The sequence below is a fragment of the Babylonia areolata genome, chromosome 11, assembly GCF_041734735.1.
Source record: "Babylonia areolata isolate BAREFJ2019XMU chromosome 11, ASM4173473v1, whole genome shotgun sequence".
NCBI classification, from domain to species: Eukaryota; Metazoa; Mollusca; class Gastropoda; order Neogastropoda; family Buccinidae; genus Babylonia; species Babylonia areolata.
In genome coordinates this window covers 42,138,800-42,157,248 of record NC_134886.1, presented here as the reverse complement: position 1 = coordinate 42,157,248, position 18,449 = coordinate 42,138,800, and the positions used below count along the sequence as shown (strand labels likewise).

Sequence of the window (18,449 nt, the reverse complement as noted above, 5' to 3'; positions counted from 1 at the left end):
TTTTGTGACAACAGACTTCTCTGTAAAATCCAGGCTGTATTGCCACAGTGCAGTACCAACTGTGTGCTTTCTTTTTTTCCTTCTGCAAGTGTACAGTACTGTCAGAGTGGATTTCTTTGTTTCCTTCTGCAAGTGTACAGTACTGTCAGAGTGGATTTCTTTGTTTTCCTTCTGCAAGTGTACAGTACTGTCAGAGTGGATTTCTTTGTTTCCTTCTGCAAGTGTACAGTACTGTCAGAGTGGATTTTTCTACAGAATTTTGCAACTGTTTTGTTGCCATGGGTTCTTCTTTTATTTGCGCAAAATGCATGCTACACATAGGAGCTCGTTTTAGCATCTCATCAGAAAGACTAACTAACACAGACCACCGCCAGTTATGGTCCAGTGGAGGGGAAGGAAGAGTCCTTGTCTGTATGTATTTGGGATGTGAACTTGGGGACGCTCAAGTGTATAACAACTAGGCCACGTTTCCTTTTGTTGGTGTGATATGCCGTCTGTTATTGTGTATGGTGGTGATCATGATTGAATAGTAGTTGTCTTCAGTTCCTGCATTTTTTGTTAGTCAAACTGTTGTGTTAACCCCTTGAAGTTGATCAGTGAGTCCAGGAGAACAACTGATTAACAAATAGTAAAGTGTGGTGCACAACTTCAAGTCAATGCTGCTTACGCTACCAATTCAGCTAGCACACAAAATAAAATAAAAGGTACATTGGAACAAACCCAGACACTTCTTCAAAAAGAAAGCGCCGGGCTTGTCCTTTTACCGATCATGCATAAACAGCATTTGTTGTGTGCCTTGTGAATGGAGAGAGTTACCACTCTTTACTATTTGTTAACCCTTTGAAGCCTTGGTGAAGTGAGATTTGTGTGGCATGACTGTGAAGCGCAAGAACACACACTTCTTTTGTGCTCTTTACTCTTTGAGCCCTGTGCCTGTGCATTGCTCTGGCATAAAAATCTGTCTCGTTAAAACTGTTTTCAGGTTCCTACGTATGCATAAATGGCAAAGAAAGGGAACTGACTTGTATGGTAATTGGTGTTTTTGGAGGTGTATGTCGCATATATCCAGATGTTTATCATCTGACGGCAAACCCTGTTCCCAAATCCATAGTACATGTTAGTAACATCCTCTGAACTGGATAGGAGTTAGACCCCCTTGGCTTACCAACCGCTGTATCTATGAACGCTACTGTGAAACGAACTCAGATCTAGATTCGAGTTATACTGTATATACAGATACACAGAATATATTACAGTGTCCACATGTAATTTGGAGGAAAAACAGTATATTTTCTGCATGTTTTTTGTGTTTGTTTTTTCTGCACCATTGTGGCACGGAAGCCTGCAGAAGCTGAAAACTTCTCAGGGTTGAATGGGTTAACTCACCCTTGACGATGGGCCTCAGTCGAGGGCTCTACTGTTTACAGCTGTTTCAGACTAAGGAGCCTGATAGGGACTTTAGAAAGTTTTGAATTTAATGGAAGGCACCTAATTTGCATGACATTAAAAGCTAAGAATATCTTGACTGACCTTTCCACTCTCTGCTGGGACCAATAAATGCAGTGTGTGTTGCTGTGCTCGCAAGCAGGAGAGTTATTTTCTTGGTGACTGGTTCATGTGAACAGTGTGTGTCAGTAAAGGTGTCTGTCCCAGTTTCTTCTCTGTCACAATGTGGACTTCAGAATTAGATGAAGGGGCCCATCAGGGCTGTATAACATTCTGAATTCAGTTCATTTCAAATGTGTGCTTTCCAGGATTTGTTTACAAGTCATATGTGTGCACATTTCGAACAAAAATTATGGTTACTTTCATCATCTCACTGGATGATAGCATGAGAAGGGAAGTAGTTTCATATTTTGTCCCCAATAACTAGTTATATTACTGATCAGTTTGGAAATCTTCAGTTTATAACTTGTAACATTTGTTTTTTTGGCGATTTTATTTACTAACCCATACAACTTTGTCGTCTGTGGGGAAAGTCAGGGAAGCAAACTGGCAGTACTGAGTTAAGAAGTGCAAGAATAGTTCTTGTGGGGAAAGTCAAGGAAGCAAACTGGCAGTACTGAGTTAAGAAGTGCAAGAATAGTTCTTGTGGGGGAAGTCAGGGAAGCAAACTGGCAGTACTGAGTTAAGAAGTGCAAGAATAGTTCTTGTGGGGGAAGTCAGGGCAGCAAACTGGCAGTACTGAGTTAAGAAGTGCAAGAATAGTTCGTGTGTGCTTTTAACTCATGGTGCCCCACAGCTACATGCCTGCTACAACTCACATGGACCAGCACTACATGAGACCACTGCAGTAAAAAGTAGGGTTGTTCACTAAAACAAGAAAAATCGATAGGGAATTGTTGATTTAATCAGTCAAACAAGCATCATTTTCATGCTTCCAGAATCCATAAATGGTTCAGCTTAGAATGCTAACTGTACCAAGCAAGAATAACCAAAATTAGAATAGTGTATTTGTACAAGATTACTCATACCAGGTCCGCAGGGGAAGTAATGATGGTATGAGTTAACTCGTACCTGGAGTAGAATGAGTTAAGTAGTGTGATTGGTTTTGCTGAACAAAACAATTCAGTCCCTCAAGGAAGGAGTCCAAATAAAGAATGGTGACCAACATCCAGAACTGTAAGCTCTATTTTACCCCAGCTAGGCAACAGTCCTTCACTGATCAGCATACTCGTCAGCAGCAGTTATGGGTTAACCTGCCTTTCTGAGTCACAGATTGTTCTGGTCTTTTGCCGTTAGAAGTGTAATTGTTAAATGCTGTCCAGTATTTATTTATGTGCAATAATGTACTGTATGTATTGGTTGTGTTTGTGTCTTTTTGTGATGGGCTTTCTGCACATGAATGATGTATTTGAATTTACCCTCTTTTTATTTCGTAAGACAAGGGGGGAGGAGGGGTTAATGGTAACTGGGCTGGTTATTTGTTTGCCTGTTAGTATGAGGTTTGTGTGTGTGTATTTGCGTGTGTCCATTTAGGTGTGTGTGTGTGTATGTGTATATGTGTGTGTGTGCCTGAGTGTGTGTGTGTATGTGTGTTTGTGTTTGTGTGCGTTTTTGTATGTGTGTGTGTTTGTGCTTATATGTGTGTGAGTATGTGTATGTCTGCATGTGTTTGAGTGTGCATATGAGTGTGTGAGTATGTGTGTGCGTGTGTGTGGGTGTGTGCGTGTGGCTGTAGGGTTTTTTTTGCTTATGATACTAATGACAATGACTTGTGTTCTGTTTTTTCTCTCTCCTCTGCTTGCGGGGGCCATGGTGGATGGATGTGCGATAGACGTCGAAGGTGGAGGTAAGCTGACGAGTTTTCACTGGTTCTTGTTGCTTGTGTTGTTGCTGCTGCTGTTGTTGGTGTTGGTTTTGTTGGATGGGCAGTGGGCACTGGGGTGAGAGACATAAATGTTGGAGTGATGCATCAGTTTTGTTGTGTGAGTCAAGTCAACTTTATGTTCTCCATTTCCTCTCAAGAGGAATTAACAGTTTCAGTTTCAGTAGCTCAAGGAGGCGTCACTGCGTTCGGACAAATCCATATACGCTACACCACATCTGCCAAGCAGATGCCTGACCAGCGGCGTAGCCCAACACGCTTAGTCAGGCCTTGAGAAAAAAAAAAAAAATCAAGAGGAAGTAACAGTGTAGTAGCATGTGAATGGTTTGTTGTTATTGTCATGTTTTTATTGTTGTTTTTTTTGTTTGTTTTTTTCTGAAAGGGGAAAGGGTATCCATGAATGTGTTTTTGTATAGTTGTATAATTATTTCAGTCCTGTCAGCACATACAAAACTCTTGTGCCCGACTCGTCCTCCGAAAGAAAAGATCTGTGCACATCACTCATCTTTTGCAACATCTCCATTGGCTCCTTGTCTCACACAGAATAAATTGTAAGATCAGCACTCATGTTATAAATGTATTCACAAATCTGCCCCTTCCTGTCTCTGTGGCTGCCTTCACCTGCACACTCCATCTCGCTCTTTATGATCGGTTTCGGATCTACTCTGTTTGCGCATACCCAGATTCGAACACTCCTCTGTTGGCTGCCATTCTTTCTCTGTCTCTGGACCTTGCGTCTGGAATGAACTTCCTCTTTCGCTTCGTCAGTTCTCTGCACTCAGTTCTTTCAAGTCTGGCCTTAAAACCAACCTCTTCCCAAGATAGCCTACCTCCTCTGCCTGTTCCTTGTCTTCAGTTTCTTCAGTTTTAGAGTTATGTATGCGGGTGAGTGACTGGTGTGAAAGCACTTTGATTTGCCTCTGCACAAGATTCAGCGCTACATAAATATTATTATAGTAGTAGTAGTAGTAGTATGTGCCAGCATGTTGCCTGTCATAGGGGTCATAGGGGTGTGTATGCTTTGCATATGAGTATGTTCTTTACTATTTTGTTCCTGATGATTTTTTTCCAAGTGAGTTTTTTTTGTTTGTTGTTGTTTTTTCAAGAAGTGACAGGGTTTTGTGCAGTTGAATTTATTTTTTGTTGTTTTTTTTAAAATTTTTTTTTTAGTTGGGCAGTCCTGATCAGACCGAGTGCATTAAATCATCTGAGTTCTCTCTCCCCGTCTCACTCTCTCACCTTTTCAATCTCCCTCCCTCCCACACTCTCTCTCCCCATCTCTCCCTCTTACTCTCTCTCCCTTCCTCCCTCTCTCTCCCTCTCTCACCCTCTCACTCTCCCTACCTCCCTCACTTTCTCTACCCCTCTCTCCCTCACTCTCTCTTCCTCTCACTCTCCCTCTCTCCCTCACTCTCTCTCTCACTCCCTTTCTCTCCCTCTCTCTCCCTCCCTGTCTCTCTCTCCCTCTCCCTCCCTCGCTTTCACTCTCTCATACTCTCCCTCCCCCCTCCCTCCCTCCCTCTTCCCTCGCTCTCCCTCCCTCCCTCACTCTTCTCTCACTCTCCCTCCCTCCCTCACTCTTCCCTCCCTCCCTCCCTCACTCTTCTCTCACTCTCCCTCCGTCCCTCTCTCTCACACTCTCCCTCCCTCCCTCCCTCCCTCACTCTTCTCTCACTCTCCCTCCGTCCCTCACTCTCACTCTCTCACTCTCCCTCCCTCCTTCTCTCACCCTCTCACTCTCTGTGAACTGTTGTCAGGCACCGGGCAGCCCTGAGAACCTGCTGGGTCTGCAGGACTTCCAGCTGCTGAGAGTCATCGGGCGTGGCAGCTATGCCAAGGTGCTTCAGGTGGAGCACAAACGCACCAAGCGTATCTACGCCATGAAGGTCATCAAGAAGGAGCTGGTCAACGATGATGAGGTGAGTGAATACTTTGCTTGCCTAGCTGGCAAAAGAATAGTTGGGAAGAGTTTGTTGTTGTGTTAGGAATGTGGCTCTGTGTGTGTGTGTGTGTGTGTGTGTGTGTGTAGTGTCAGGGGACGGGGATTGATGGGTAGAGGGAGAAGTGTGTGAGGTGGGAGACGTGTGGTGGGGTGGTGGGGAAGGAGGCGAGAAGATGTGTGTGTGTGAGGTGGGTAGGGGGAAATTGGGAGGTTAGATGTGTGTGTGTGTGAGTTGAGGGGTGGGAGGAGATGTGAGTGGGAGGGAAGCGGGAGAGGATGGGTAGAAGATGTGTGTGTGGGGTGGGAGGGGGAGTGGTGGGGGTAAGGGGGAAATGTGTGGGAGGGGAGAGACGATGTGCGTGAGGGTGGAAGAGGAGAGAGTAGGGGGTAATACGTTGAGTAGAAGGGGGTTGGGGGAAATGCATGTCAGGGGGCAGGTTGAGAGGGAGGGATAAGTGTGTGTGTGTGGGGGGGGAGGGAGATGTGTGTGTGTCGGAATTTTCTTTTGTCCCCCCTTGCGAGCATGTAGAGGAGGAGGGAACTATCGTAGAGCATGTGCACAAGTACATGTATGCCTGCGTGTGCACACACGCGGACATGCTTGTATGCATTTCCGTTTGTTCCCCCCACCCCCCACCCACCCCATGAGCTTGTAGGGTTGGGGGCTGGGGTGGGGTGGGGGGACTAACACTAATAAGGAGGGTAGAGTGATGATGTTGATCCTGACATAGACTGTGAGTGTAGAGTGATGATGTTGATCCTGTTGTCAGGACATAGACTGTGAGTGTAGAGTGACGATGTTGATCCTGACATAGACTGTGAGTGTAGAGTGATGATGTTGATCCTGTTGTCAGGACATAGACTGTGAGTGTAGAGTGATGATGTTGTTCCTGTTGTCAGGACATAGACTGTGAGTGTAGAGTGACGATGTTGATCCTGACATAGACTGTGAGTGTAGAGTGACGATGTTGATCCTGACACAGACTGTGAGTGTAGAGTGATGATGTTGTTCCTGTTGTCAGGACATAGACTGTGAGTGTAGAGTGACGATGTTGATCCTGTTGTCAGGACACAGACTGTGAGTGTAGAGTGACGATGTTGATCCTGTTGTCAGGACATAGACTGTGAGTGTAGAGTGACGATGTTGATCCTGACACAGACTGTGAGTGTAGAGTGACGATGTTGATCCTGTTGTCAGGACATAGACTGTGAGTGTAGAGTGACGATGTTGATCCTGTTGTCAGGACACAGACTGTGAGTGTAGAGTGACGATGTTGATCCTGACATAGACTGTGAGTGTAGAGTGACGATGTTGATCCTGACACAGACTGTGAGTGTAAAGTGACAATGTTGATCTCTGGGGCAGGACATAGACTGGGTGCAGACGGAGAAGCATGTGTTTGAGACGGCCACCAACTACCCCTTCCTGGTCGGCCTGCACTCCTGTTTCCAGAGCGAGTCCAGGTCTGTGACACGAGTGTGGCTTTGTGAGGGTGTGGCTGTGCGTGAGGGGTGCAGGGTGGGGAGGGGTGGGGGCTAGGGGATGGTGAACGAATCAGTGATGTGGATACTGATATAGCGCCTATCATCGGTCAGGGACCAAGCTCTAAGTGCTTAACAAACTCGGGGGGTCGTTTGCACAACAGGCTGCTCATCATTCGTTTCCTGTGTCATTCAGTCAGATTTCAGGCACACACACATACGCACTCAGACACATTTGCATCTGCTGAGAATCTTGAAAAGTGAAAGTCCTCCATATTGATTGGTGCATTGACGGGCGCAGTAGCCGAGTGGTTAAAGCGTTGGACTTTAAATCTGAGGGTCCCGGGTTTGAATCTAGGTAACGGCGCCTGGTGGGTAAAGGGTGGAGATTTTTTACGATCTCCCAGGTCAACATATGTGCAGACCTGCCAGTGCCTGAACCCCCTTCGTGTGTATACACAAGCAGAAGATCAAATACGCACGTTAAAGATCCTGTAATCCATGTCCGCGTTCGGTGGGTTATGGAAACAAGAACACACCCAGCATGCACACCCCTGAAAGCGGAGTATGGCTGCCTACATGGCGGGTTAAAAACAGTCATGCACGTAAAAGCCCACTCGCGTATATACGAGTGAACGTGGGAGTTGCAGCCCACGAATGCAGAAGAAGAAGAAGAAGAAGGAGTCATATACAACTGTTTCTGTTTAGTGTGGTGTTGAACATAAAAAATGTTGAATCAAACATCAGTAAGGCTGATGCATTTTAGTGTTGCTATTCAGTGTGATCGTGTGTGTTTACTGCGATCAGTTATGTTGCCAGAGACTGTTGCAGAGTTTGTTGCAAGAGGTGGCAGTCAGAATTTAGGTTTCAGACACAGATAAGCGCACACAGCTGATGAGACACAGGGATAAGATTGAGTAGAAATTTTTTTTATTTTTATTTTTATTTTTTTTAAATTTTAGATTGTGTCTTACAGGGCAGGAATTATGGCTGTGGTTGTAGCCCCGCACTGGGGATTGGGGTTCTTCTTCATTGTTCATGGGCTGCAACTCCCCCATTCACTTGTATGTACATGAGTGGGCTTTTACATCTATGACCGTTTTTAGCCCGCCATGTAGGCAGCCATACTCCGTTTACAGGGGTAAGGGACTGGGTTTGATAGACTAGGACTTGGGAAGAAGACAAGAATGACTGCAGGATTCTTCAAAGACAAAAAACTAAAGTTTATATAAACCTTTTGGGTGGTAGTTGAATCCTCTTTGTTTTGACGCGACGTTTCGGACCATAGGCCCATTGTCACTTGACAATGGGCCTATGGTCCGAAACGTCAATCACTTGACAACGGGCCTATGGTCCGAAACGTCGTGTCAAAACAAAGAGGATTCAACTACCACCCAAAAGGTTTTTATAGACTAGGACTTGTTTCTGTCCTAGTTCTTTCTCACGGTGTGAGTCCATAGCAGTCTTGTGGATTAGGCGGTGGTACATCGCAATGGAATGCTTTGATTGCAGGTTTCATTATTCTACTTTACTTAGACCTGAGAGCGAAATGTGTCGTTGAAATTGTCACAGATTCTTATCTCAGTGAGCGCACAAACTGAGACAATTTGCTCTCAGATCTTAATAACATATATATATATAAACACTTCTGTTGTTCTTATTAAGTCTGCTGAGGGGTTTTGAGATCTGCTGCATGCATCTGTGTGTGGGAAATGTGTGTGTGTGACAAGCAGTCCTGCATCATGAGTTCCCTTCTCACAGACTGTTGTTTGTGATTGAGTTTGTCAGTGACGGAGACCTGATGTTCCACATGCAGTGTGTGTGTGTGTGTCTGAGTGTCTGTGTGTGTGTGAGTTTGTGTGTGTCTGAGTGTATGTGTGTGTGTGTGTGTGTGTGTGTATGTGTGTGTGTGTGTGAGTGAGTGTGTGTGTGTGTGTGTATCTGTATGAGTGTGTGTGCGTGTCTGGGTGTCTGTGTGTGTGTGAGTGTGTGTGTCTGAGTGTATGTGTGTGTATGTGTGTGAGTGTGTTTATGTGTGAGTGTGTGTGTGTGTGAACGTGTGTGAGAGTGTGTGAGTGAGTGAGTGTGTGTGTATGTGTATCTCTGTGTGAACGACCAGCATTCCTGCATCATGGGTTCCTTTCTCGCAGGCTGTTCTTTGTGATCGAGTTTGTCAATGGCGGAGACCTGATGTTCCACATGCAGCGGCAGAGACGCCTGCCAGAGGAACACGCCCGCTTCTACTCTGCCGAGATCTGTCTGGCCCTCAACTTTCTCCACAGGAGGGGTCGGTGTATATCTTGTTTGTGTCTGTTGTTGCTTTAGTTTGTCATCTTGTTTGTGCCTGCCTATGTGTGCGTATGTGTTTGGGTAGCTGTTAGATACACATGTATGTTAAAATGTATGTATGCAGTGTGTGTGTGTGTGCGTGCGTGCGTGTGTGTGTGTGTGTGTGTGTGTGTGGTCACATTTTGGTGTGTGTATGTAACATAGATATAATGTTTTATGTTATCAAAATCGTTTTTGTAAAGCACCTAGAGCAGATTTCTGGATAGTGTGCTATATAAGTATCCATTATTATTATTATTATTATTATCTTTTCAGTGTGGGTGATAGTTGACGTGGGGGTGGAGAAAACAGCTGAGAAGGGTGAATGCACTCTGTGCACATTAGAGTGTGTTTGTGTGTGTGGAGGGAGGTGAACACACACACACCATGTGTGTGTGTGTGTGTGTGTGTGTGTACATGTGTATGTGTGTGTGTGTGTGTACATGTGTATGTGTGTGTGTGTGTGCGTGTGCATATGTGTGTGTGAATGTGTGTTTCTGTGTGTATCTTTGTGTGAATGTGTGCATATGTGTGTGTGAGAGAGAGAGAGAGAGAGTGTGTGTGTGTCAGTGTGTGCGTGTATGTGTGTCACTACAAGGGGAAAAGAAACCACGAAAAAAAAAAACACTTGGGAGATATATCACAGGTGATGTGTACCTTGTGTGTGTGTGGACAGGTATCGTGTACAGAGATCTGAAGCTGGACAATGTCTTGCTGGACTCGGATGGACACATCAAACTGACAGACTATGGCATGTGCAAGGTATGGGGGGGTGGGGTGGATGTGGTGGGTGGGGTGGATGTGGGGGAATGGGACAGGGTGGAATGAAGAGGGAAGAGTGGCGGAGGGACTGGACACAGAGAGAGAGAGAAAGGGGAATGTTTTGTTGTTATTGTTGTTTTTTTTTCATATCATTTTTGTCGTAGTTACGAACATGCACATGTCTGCACGGATGTCTGCTCATGCACACACACACACATGTATATATGGAGACACACAAACACACACATATATAGAGAGACACACACACACATACATATATATGGAGACACACACACACACCCACACAGACACACACAGGCACACACACACACACACACATGTGCACACATGCACACACACACACACACACACACGCACACACACACACACACACACACAGAGGAACCCCCACCACCTGCTACCCACCCCTCACACACACACATACGCTCACACCTTGATTGTCTCTGTATATGTGTCTGGCTCTTTCTGTATTTGCTTCCCTATTCTGTTTGCCTCTTTTTTTTTCTTTTTTCATCAACTACTTGTCTCTCTGTCTTGACACAACATAGTGTTTCATTCCTCTCCTCACGTCAGGTTTACACTGCACAGAGAACACTTTCTCATACACGTCAGAAAAAGGGGGGGGGGGGGAAGAACCCCCGCTCCCTCCTGTGTGGACTTTAAATGTCATTGTGCGCACACACAAAACGATGCATGCACACGCATGTACACACACGCAACACACACACAGTTGTTACACTCTGAATCATAATGTAATAGTATCTTACCCACATGTTTTTCTTTTTACATAATTATTGATGTGTGCATGGTGATAAGTGTAGGGTGTGTCAGTGCTGACGGGCATTTTATTTTATTTTAAGTGAGCCTAAAGAAAATTTTCTGTTTTTGGTTGAAGCAGATAATAAAGTATTTTGAATTGAATTGAATTGAAAAAATATATTGAAGTCATCTGCTTTATAGAATAAGCTTTATTAGAATTGGTATTGGTTTCTAACACTTCATTCCCTCACCCTGCACTGATAATCGAATTTGAAAAGGCTATCCATCGATTGGTGACAGTGAGCAGTGACTGACAATCATCGTTTTTGCTTCCAGTGGGTTGATTTCAAACTTGAGATCATTCTTACCTTGGTGACTCATTTCTCTGGAAGTTTCTGTTGCATTTTCCTGTTGGTGTTTTTACTTCTTTTTTTTTGTTTTTTGTTTTGTTTTGTGCCCCACAATTGGAACATTTCATCTTGTATATTTCAATGATGTTTGGGGTGGTGGGGGGGGAGGGTGCTGATATTGAGGGACGGGGTGTTCATTTAGTTGTGAGACTCCTCGACAACGCTGTGCTCTCATACGTCCCAGAATCAGTCAGTCCCCAAAAGACACTTGCAGTGCTGGTCAGGAAATTTGAGCAACATTCCCAAAGACACGACTTTGAAGTGGATTACCCATAACTGTGTTCTCCCAGTCTCCCCATTCAAGTCCCAAGCCCACCCAGTTCTGTGTAGGAGTTGGCCATGTGCCAGAGAGAGATACGCTACCCTGAAAAAGCTACCCGGGTGGGGTTTGAACCTGAGTCGTCCTAGTTGACCGTCTGCAGTGCTGACCACTTTGCACAGCAGCTGGCATGTTTGCACTTCTGTTGATCTAGTTTTTAGATTGGAATGGAATGGACAATGCTGACTTGTGAATGAAGAAAGAAAGAGGGTTTTTTTTTTTTAAATCATCATTATCCATGTGCGTACATTGGGTGTTTGATCATTTGGTTGTTAATGCTTGTCATTGCCATAGCTTTCATTTGCTAAAGATTAAAAGTTTGATTCTGTTTGCTGCAAAATAGCAGATTATGTGTTTTCATTTTGAAGGAAACTCATGGGTGTCCACATATTGCTGCTTTATTGGACTTCAAAATGAAGTGTAGTTATTTCTGTGTTCTGTATTTTAGTCGGCCAGACTCTTTAGTTTTCATTGGAGATGACATATGATAGCCATCCTTTGGGGGGCAGGCAAAAAAGAAATTAAAAAGAAAAAGAAAAAAACAGAAAGAAATGACCCAAAGGGGAAAACAGTTCTGTTTGGTTGCTGATGGCTGTAAGGCTTTGTACTGCGTCAGAAGATCTGGTGGTCTGCAGGATAAAGCCTGATCCATATCACATGTACTTTGAGGGTCATCAACACATTCTGGAGGATAAAGCCTAATCCATATCATGTAGTTTGAGGGTCTGTGAATTAGGAAGTCATCAACACATTCTGGAGGATAAAGCCTAATCCATATCACATGCAGTTTGAGGTTCTGAATTAGGAAGTCATCAACACATTCTGGAGGATAAAGCCTGATCCATATCACATGTACTTTGAGGGTCATCAACACATTCTGGAGGATAAAGCCTGATCCATATCACATGTAGTTTGAGGTTCTGAATTAGGAAGTCATCAACACATTCTGGAGGATAAAGCCTGATCCATATCACATGCAGTTTGAGGTTCTGAATTAGGAAGTCATCAACACATTCTGGAGGATAAAGCCTAATCCATATCACATGTACTTTGAGGGTCATCAACACATTCTGGAGGATAAAGCCTGATCCATATCACATGCAGTTTGAGGTTCTGAATTAGGAAGTCATCAACACACTCTGGAGGATAAAGCCTAATCCATATCACATGTACTTTGAGGGTCATCAACACATTCTGGAGGATAAAGCCTAATCCATATCACATGCAGTTTGAGGTTCTGAATTAGGAAGTCATCAACACATTCTGGAGGATAAAGCCTAATCCATATCACATGCAGTTTGAGGTTGTGAATTAGGAAGTCATCAACACATTCTGGAGGATAAAGCCTGATCCATATCACATGCAGTTTGAGGTTCTGAATTAGGAAGTCATCAACACATTCTGGAGGATAAAGCCTGATCCATATCATGTAGTTTGAGATTCTGTGAATTAGGAAGTCATCAACACATTCTGTAGGATAAAGCCTGATCCATATCATGTAGTTTGAGGGTCTGTGAATTAGGAAGTCATCAACACATTCTGGAGGATAAAGCCTGATCCATATCACATGTAGTTTGAGGTTCTGAATTAGGAAATCATCAACACATTCTGGAGGATAAAGCCTAATCCATATCATGCAGTTTGAGGGTCTGTGAATTAGGAAGTCATCAACACATTCTGGAGGATAAAGCCTAATCCATATCACATGTAGTTTGAGGGTCTGTGAATTAGGAAGTCATCAACACATTCTGGAGGATAAAGCCTAATCCATATCATATGTAGTTTGAGGGTCTGTGAATTAGGAAGTCATCAACACATTCTGGAGGATAAAGCCTAATCCATATCACATGTAGTTTGAGGGTCTGTGAATTAGGAAGTCATCAACACATTCTGGAGGATAAAGCCTAATCCATATCATATGTAGTTTGAGGGTCTGTGAATTAGGAAGTCATCAACACATTCTGGAGGATAAAGCCTAATCCATATCACTTGTAGTTTGAGGGTCTGTGAATTAGGAAGTCATCAACACATTCTGGAGGATAAAGCCTAATCCATATCATGCAGTTTGAGGGTCTGTGAATTAGGAAGTCATCAACACATTCTGGAGGATAAAGCCTAATCCATATCACATGTAGTTTGAGGGTCTGTGAATTAGGAAGTCATCAACACATTCTGGAGGATAAAGCCTAATCCATATCATTTGTAGTTTGAGGGTCTGTGAATTAGGAAGTCATCAACACATTCTGGAGGATAAAGCCTAATCCATATCACATGTAGTTTGAGGGTCTGTGAATTAGGAAGTCATCAACACATTCTGGAGGATAAAGCCTGATCCATATCACATGCAGTTTGAGGTTCTGAATTAGGAAGTCATCAACACATTCTGGAGGATAAAGCCTGATCCATACCACATGTAGTTTGAGGTTCTGAATTAGGAAATCATCAACACATTCTGGAGGATAAAGCCTAATCCATATCATGCAGTTTGAGGGTCTGGGAATTAGGAAGTCATCAACACATTCTGGAGGATAAAGCCTAATCCATATCACATGTAGTTTGAGGGTCTGTGAATTAGGAAGTTATGATCATGTTCTGGAAGATAATGCCTAATCCATATCACATGTAGTTTGGGAGTCTGTGAATTAGGAAGTCATCAACACATTCTGGAGGATAAAGCCTAATCCATATCACATGTAGTTTGAGGGTCTGTGAATTAGGAAGTCATCAACACATTCTGGAGGATAAAGCCTGATCCATATCACATGCAGTTTGAGGTTCTGAATTAGGAAGTCATCAACACATTCTGGAGGATAAAGCCTGATCCATATCATGTGTAGTTTGAGGGTCTGTGAATTAGGAAGTCATTAACACATTCTGGAGGATAAAGCCTGATCCATATCATGTAGTTTGAGGGTCTGTGAATTAGGAAGTCATCAACACATTCTGGAGGATAAAGCCTAATCCATATCACATGTAGTTCGAGGGTCTGTGAATTAGGAAGTTATGATCATGTTCTGGAAGGTAATGCCTAATCCATATCACATGTAGTTTGAGGATGTAGGAATTAGGAAGTCATGATCACATTCTGGAAGATATGTGTACACATGGATTGCTTTCTGGTTGACAGCTTGCTTTTCAGTTGGTTACCGCTCAGCTGGGAATTGGGGGAAAAAGTGCTGTTGTAGATTAGTCTGTGTTTGCAGTGTGTTTTAACTCACTCAGTACGGCCAGTCCTCTCGTCTCCTTTACACAGACCCCTCGGATGTCCAGTGGGTGTCTGAATGACACAACCTTTAGCTTCCGTCGTCAGAATTGTGGTATTCTTTGTCAACGTTCACCTCTTCAGTATAAGAGCCTTCCGCTTGCAATATTTTGATGATGGTAATTGGGGTGAAACGCTGTTAGCGTCGTCTCTTTCGCCGTTCATATGCAGAGAGTTAATGTGAGTGGGGAAGGTGACAGAATGGTTAAGATGCTGAAGATGCCTATTTGCCAATAGTGTCCATGAGGACCTGGGTTTGAATCCTGGTCTCGCCCTTTCTCCCGAGTTGGACTGGAAAATCTGAGCGTCTAGTCATTCAGATCAGAAGATAAACCAAGGTCCCATGTGCAGCATGCACTTGGCGCACAGAAAAAAAGAACCCATGACACCATAAATGCTGTCCTCTGGCAGAATTATCCAGAAGAAGTCCGCCCTGATACCAAGCAGGCTACACAAATATATATTCACACACAGGTCCTGACAAAGCACATTGGGATATGATAGTGGTCAGGCATCTGCCTGGCAGATGTGGTGTAGTGTATATGGATTTGTCTGAACACAGTGACGCCTCCTTGAGAAACTAAAAGCTGTAGTGGGGTGGGGTGTTATGGAAGTGGGGAAGTTCTAAAAAAGTGTTTTTGAAAAATTACTTTTTTGTTTGTGTGATTCTTTGCATTTGTCTTATTCATTTTTAGTTTACATTTTATAGCTGCTGAGTAGATGATAAGTTAGGTTGTAGAGTGGTAATGCACCTGACTAGAGAATGAGTGTCCATAGGTTCGAGTCTCTTATAGGAACTGGGATTTTTAACGCCCTTCTCTCCACTAGACTTTTAGAGAATTGGTCTGGGTGCTAGCCTTTTGGATGAAATGATAAACTGGGGACCCTTGTTCATCAAGCACTTACTGCGTGTAAGAGAACCCATGGCAACAAAGGGGTTGTCCCTGGCAAAATTCTGAAGAGAAATAAATACAAATTGATTATAAAACAAATACACTTTCAAACAGAAAAAAAAGAGCAAAAATATAGGTGGTGCTGTTTTCTGGCAACATGTTCTCCATGGGAAGAGCAGACTGAATTTTACACACATATCCATTGTGACAAAGAGTAATGCAAAACAGTACAAACAACAACAAAAATTAGAATGCAATGCAATTTATTGCAATACAAGATTTTCCAGCTGTTAATTTCAAGTTCTTAATTGGGCAAAAAAAGGGAAAGATGGTTTTAAGATACAGAATTTGTGAAACGCTCCCAGGAAGAAATATCTTTTCGTTTGTTTTGCTTAGTTTGCTTTTGTTTATTTATCTGCCTCTTTGTGTTTTTACAGATAAAGCATGTTGCTGTTGTTTTTTCTGACGGGTGATGGTTGGGGGGAAGGGAGGGGGTGGGGCGGGGTTGGGTTGGAGGGAGGTATTTTCTTTGTACTCCTGGTGGGCACAGTTTGAAGTAACAAGCTTGAAGTCTGTGCATCATACTGGTTTATCTTAAATGTTCTGAGAGCGGTGAAATGTAAAGGATCAACATACAGTCATGCAGACATGAACAAAAAGAAAAAAAAACAACCCAAAAAACAGAACATGAAAGTGGTGGTGATGATGCTCAAAGATTATGTGTTGCTCTCTTTGGGAGGGAGAGCAGCTGCCATTTTGAACAAAGAAAAAAACTACTTCTGTTAGTCTCTTTTCTCTCCCGAGTTTCTGTTTGGCATATTTGACTTTGTATTTCTTTTTAATCAGCTCCTTTACAGGAAATCTGTTATGACATAAAGGCAGGAGAGTGGAGGCAGTTTTAAACAGAGAAATCGTGTTTCATTTGTTTCTTTGTCTTCACGTTTCTCTGTCATATTTATTGTTTTATTTAGTTTTAGTTTGTCTCTTGACGGGATTTTTATGTATCTCATCATCTCATTTAATTGTTAAGTGGCAGAGAAATCTGTTTGTTTGTTTCTTTGTCTCTGAGTTTCTGTTTGTCATTTTAACTTTAATTATTTCATTTTAATTGATTCGTTTACAGGAAATTTATGGGTAGCAGTTTCTTTACAGGAATTTTTTATAAGTAATGGTTCCTTTACAGTTATTTTATTAGTAGTGGTTTAATTACAGGAATTTTATGGATAGTGGTTCCTTTGCAGGAATTTATTGGGTAGCAGTTTATTTACAGGAATTTTATGGGTAACAGTTCCTTTGCAGTAATTTTATGATAATGGGTAGCAGTTTATTCACAGGAATTTTATGGGTTGCTATTCCTTCGTAGGAATTTTTATGGGCAGCAGTTAATTTACAGGAATTTTATGGGTAGTGGTTCCTTTACAGTAATTTTATGGGTAGCGGTTCCTTAAAATTTTATGGGCAGCAGTTTCTTTACAGGAATTTTGTGGGTAGCAATTTCTGTTACGGTTGCACCCTCATCTCGTTCAGTTGTTGTGTGGGTGTAGTAATGTGAATGCCATTGTGACCTGACCTGTGCGCCCTATGACCTAAATCAGGAGGGCCTGTTTTCGGGGGAGACCACAGGGACTTTTTGCGGCACCCCCAACTATATTGCCCCAGAAATATTACGGGGAGAGCCGTATGGTGGGTAGCGGTTGATGATCACACAACTCCGTCCTTTTTTCTTCGCCGTTTCTTTCTGTCTCTGTGTGTGTGTGTGTGTGTCATAGACAGTTTTGTTTGACTTAAGGTGGCTTTTCTGGCTCCATGGTGTGTCGTCATGCAGCCAGCTTCTCAGTGTAAAACATTTTCTGATTGACTGCTGAATTCAAGACCCAAGAACTGAACCACTTGACCGTAAAGACGCAAGCCAGTAGACTCAGCTCCACTGCAGGGATCTGCATGATATCAGGCACAAACATTTTACAGCTGTCTTTATGAAGACCTTTTTCCATGTTGTCACCTTCAGATACATTTGTTTTTTCATTTTCCTAAGGAAATAAATCATTTTTACTTCGATTAAAAAAACATTTCTTGGGTGAAATGGTCTTTTTCACTTGTTTTAACTTATTAAGCCCTGTGCTTTAGAATTGCTCTGGCATCAAAATCTTGTCTCATCAAAACAGTTTCCACATTCCAACATAAATGGCAAGGAAGGGTAAAATAACGTCTGCATTATTTCCAGATTTGTCCACAAGAAATTTGGAGGAAAAACAGTACATTTTCTGCTCTTTTGTTTTTTTTGACACATCAGTATGGCATTGGAGCCTGTAGACTCCCCAGGTTTGAATGGGTTAGAATTTGATTTGAATTTCATGTGGATTGAAGGTGATGTGGATGAACTCATCTTTTTTAACATGATCTTAAATCACAGTATAACAACATTTTGATTTCCATCTGACTGGTTTTAAGAACTGACAGGTATTCAGCCCTGAAAGGACCCCTTTATGGCCAACTGGGCTATGAACAACATGGTTTGATTTGATTCGGCTTGAAAAGGTGTGTTGCTGCAACACTTTAGAAGTTGGAAAGACAGAAAGTAAGTAAAAAGTAGCTTCTTGGAAACAGGTTGCTGCCATGTGAAACAAAGTTCAGTTCAGTTCAGTTCAGTTACTCAAGGAGGCGTCACTGCTATCAGACAAATCCATATATGCTACACCACATCTGCTAACAGCTGAACAGCGTAACCCAACACGCTTAGTCTGGCCTTGAGAAACAAAGAAAGAAAGCTGTGACATGTAGGAAATGATGATTTAAACAGTCAGTGCAGTGGTCTCCGGAAAAGTCAGGCATGACCCTGTTACTTACGCCCGTGAAAAGACACTTCGGATCACCGACTCTGCTACTTACACCATTGAATAGACAAAGCTGTTCACACTCAGGTTTCTGAGCCTGCTATTTATG

The 18,449-nt window shown here is 42.9% G+C and overlaps 1 protein-coding gene across 2 annotated transcripts in view; it reads left to right on the top strand.

Annotated features, from left to right (window-relative positions):
• The window catches only part of LOC143287422 (protein kinase C iota type-like), a 57,399-nt gene that overhangs the window by 20,430 nt on the left and 18,520 nt on the right, over window positions 1-18,449 (top strand). For both annotated transcript variants that reach the window (XM_076595408.1, XM_076595407.1), the window contains 5 exons: window positions 3,278-3,292; window positions 5,086-5,247; window positions 6,637-6,734; window positions 8,903-9,039; window positions 9,757-9,842. In XM_076595408.1, the coding sequence (XP_076451523.1) occupies window positions 3,278-3,292; window positions 5,086-5,247; window positions 6,637-6,734; window positions 8,903-9,039; window positions 9,757-9,842 (498 nt within the window). The remainder of the gene's footprint in view (window positions 1-3,277; window positions 3,293-5,085; window positions 5,248-6,636; window positions 6,735-8,902; window positions 9,040-9,756; window positions 9,843-18,449) is intronic.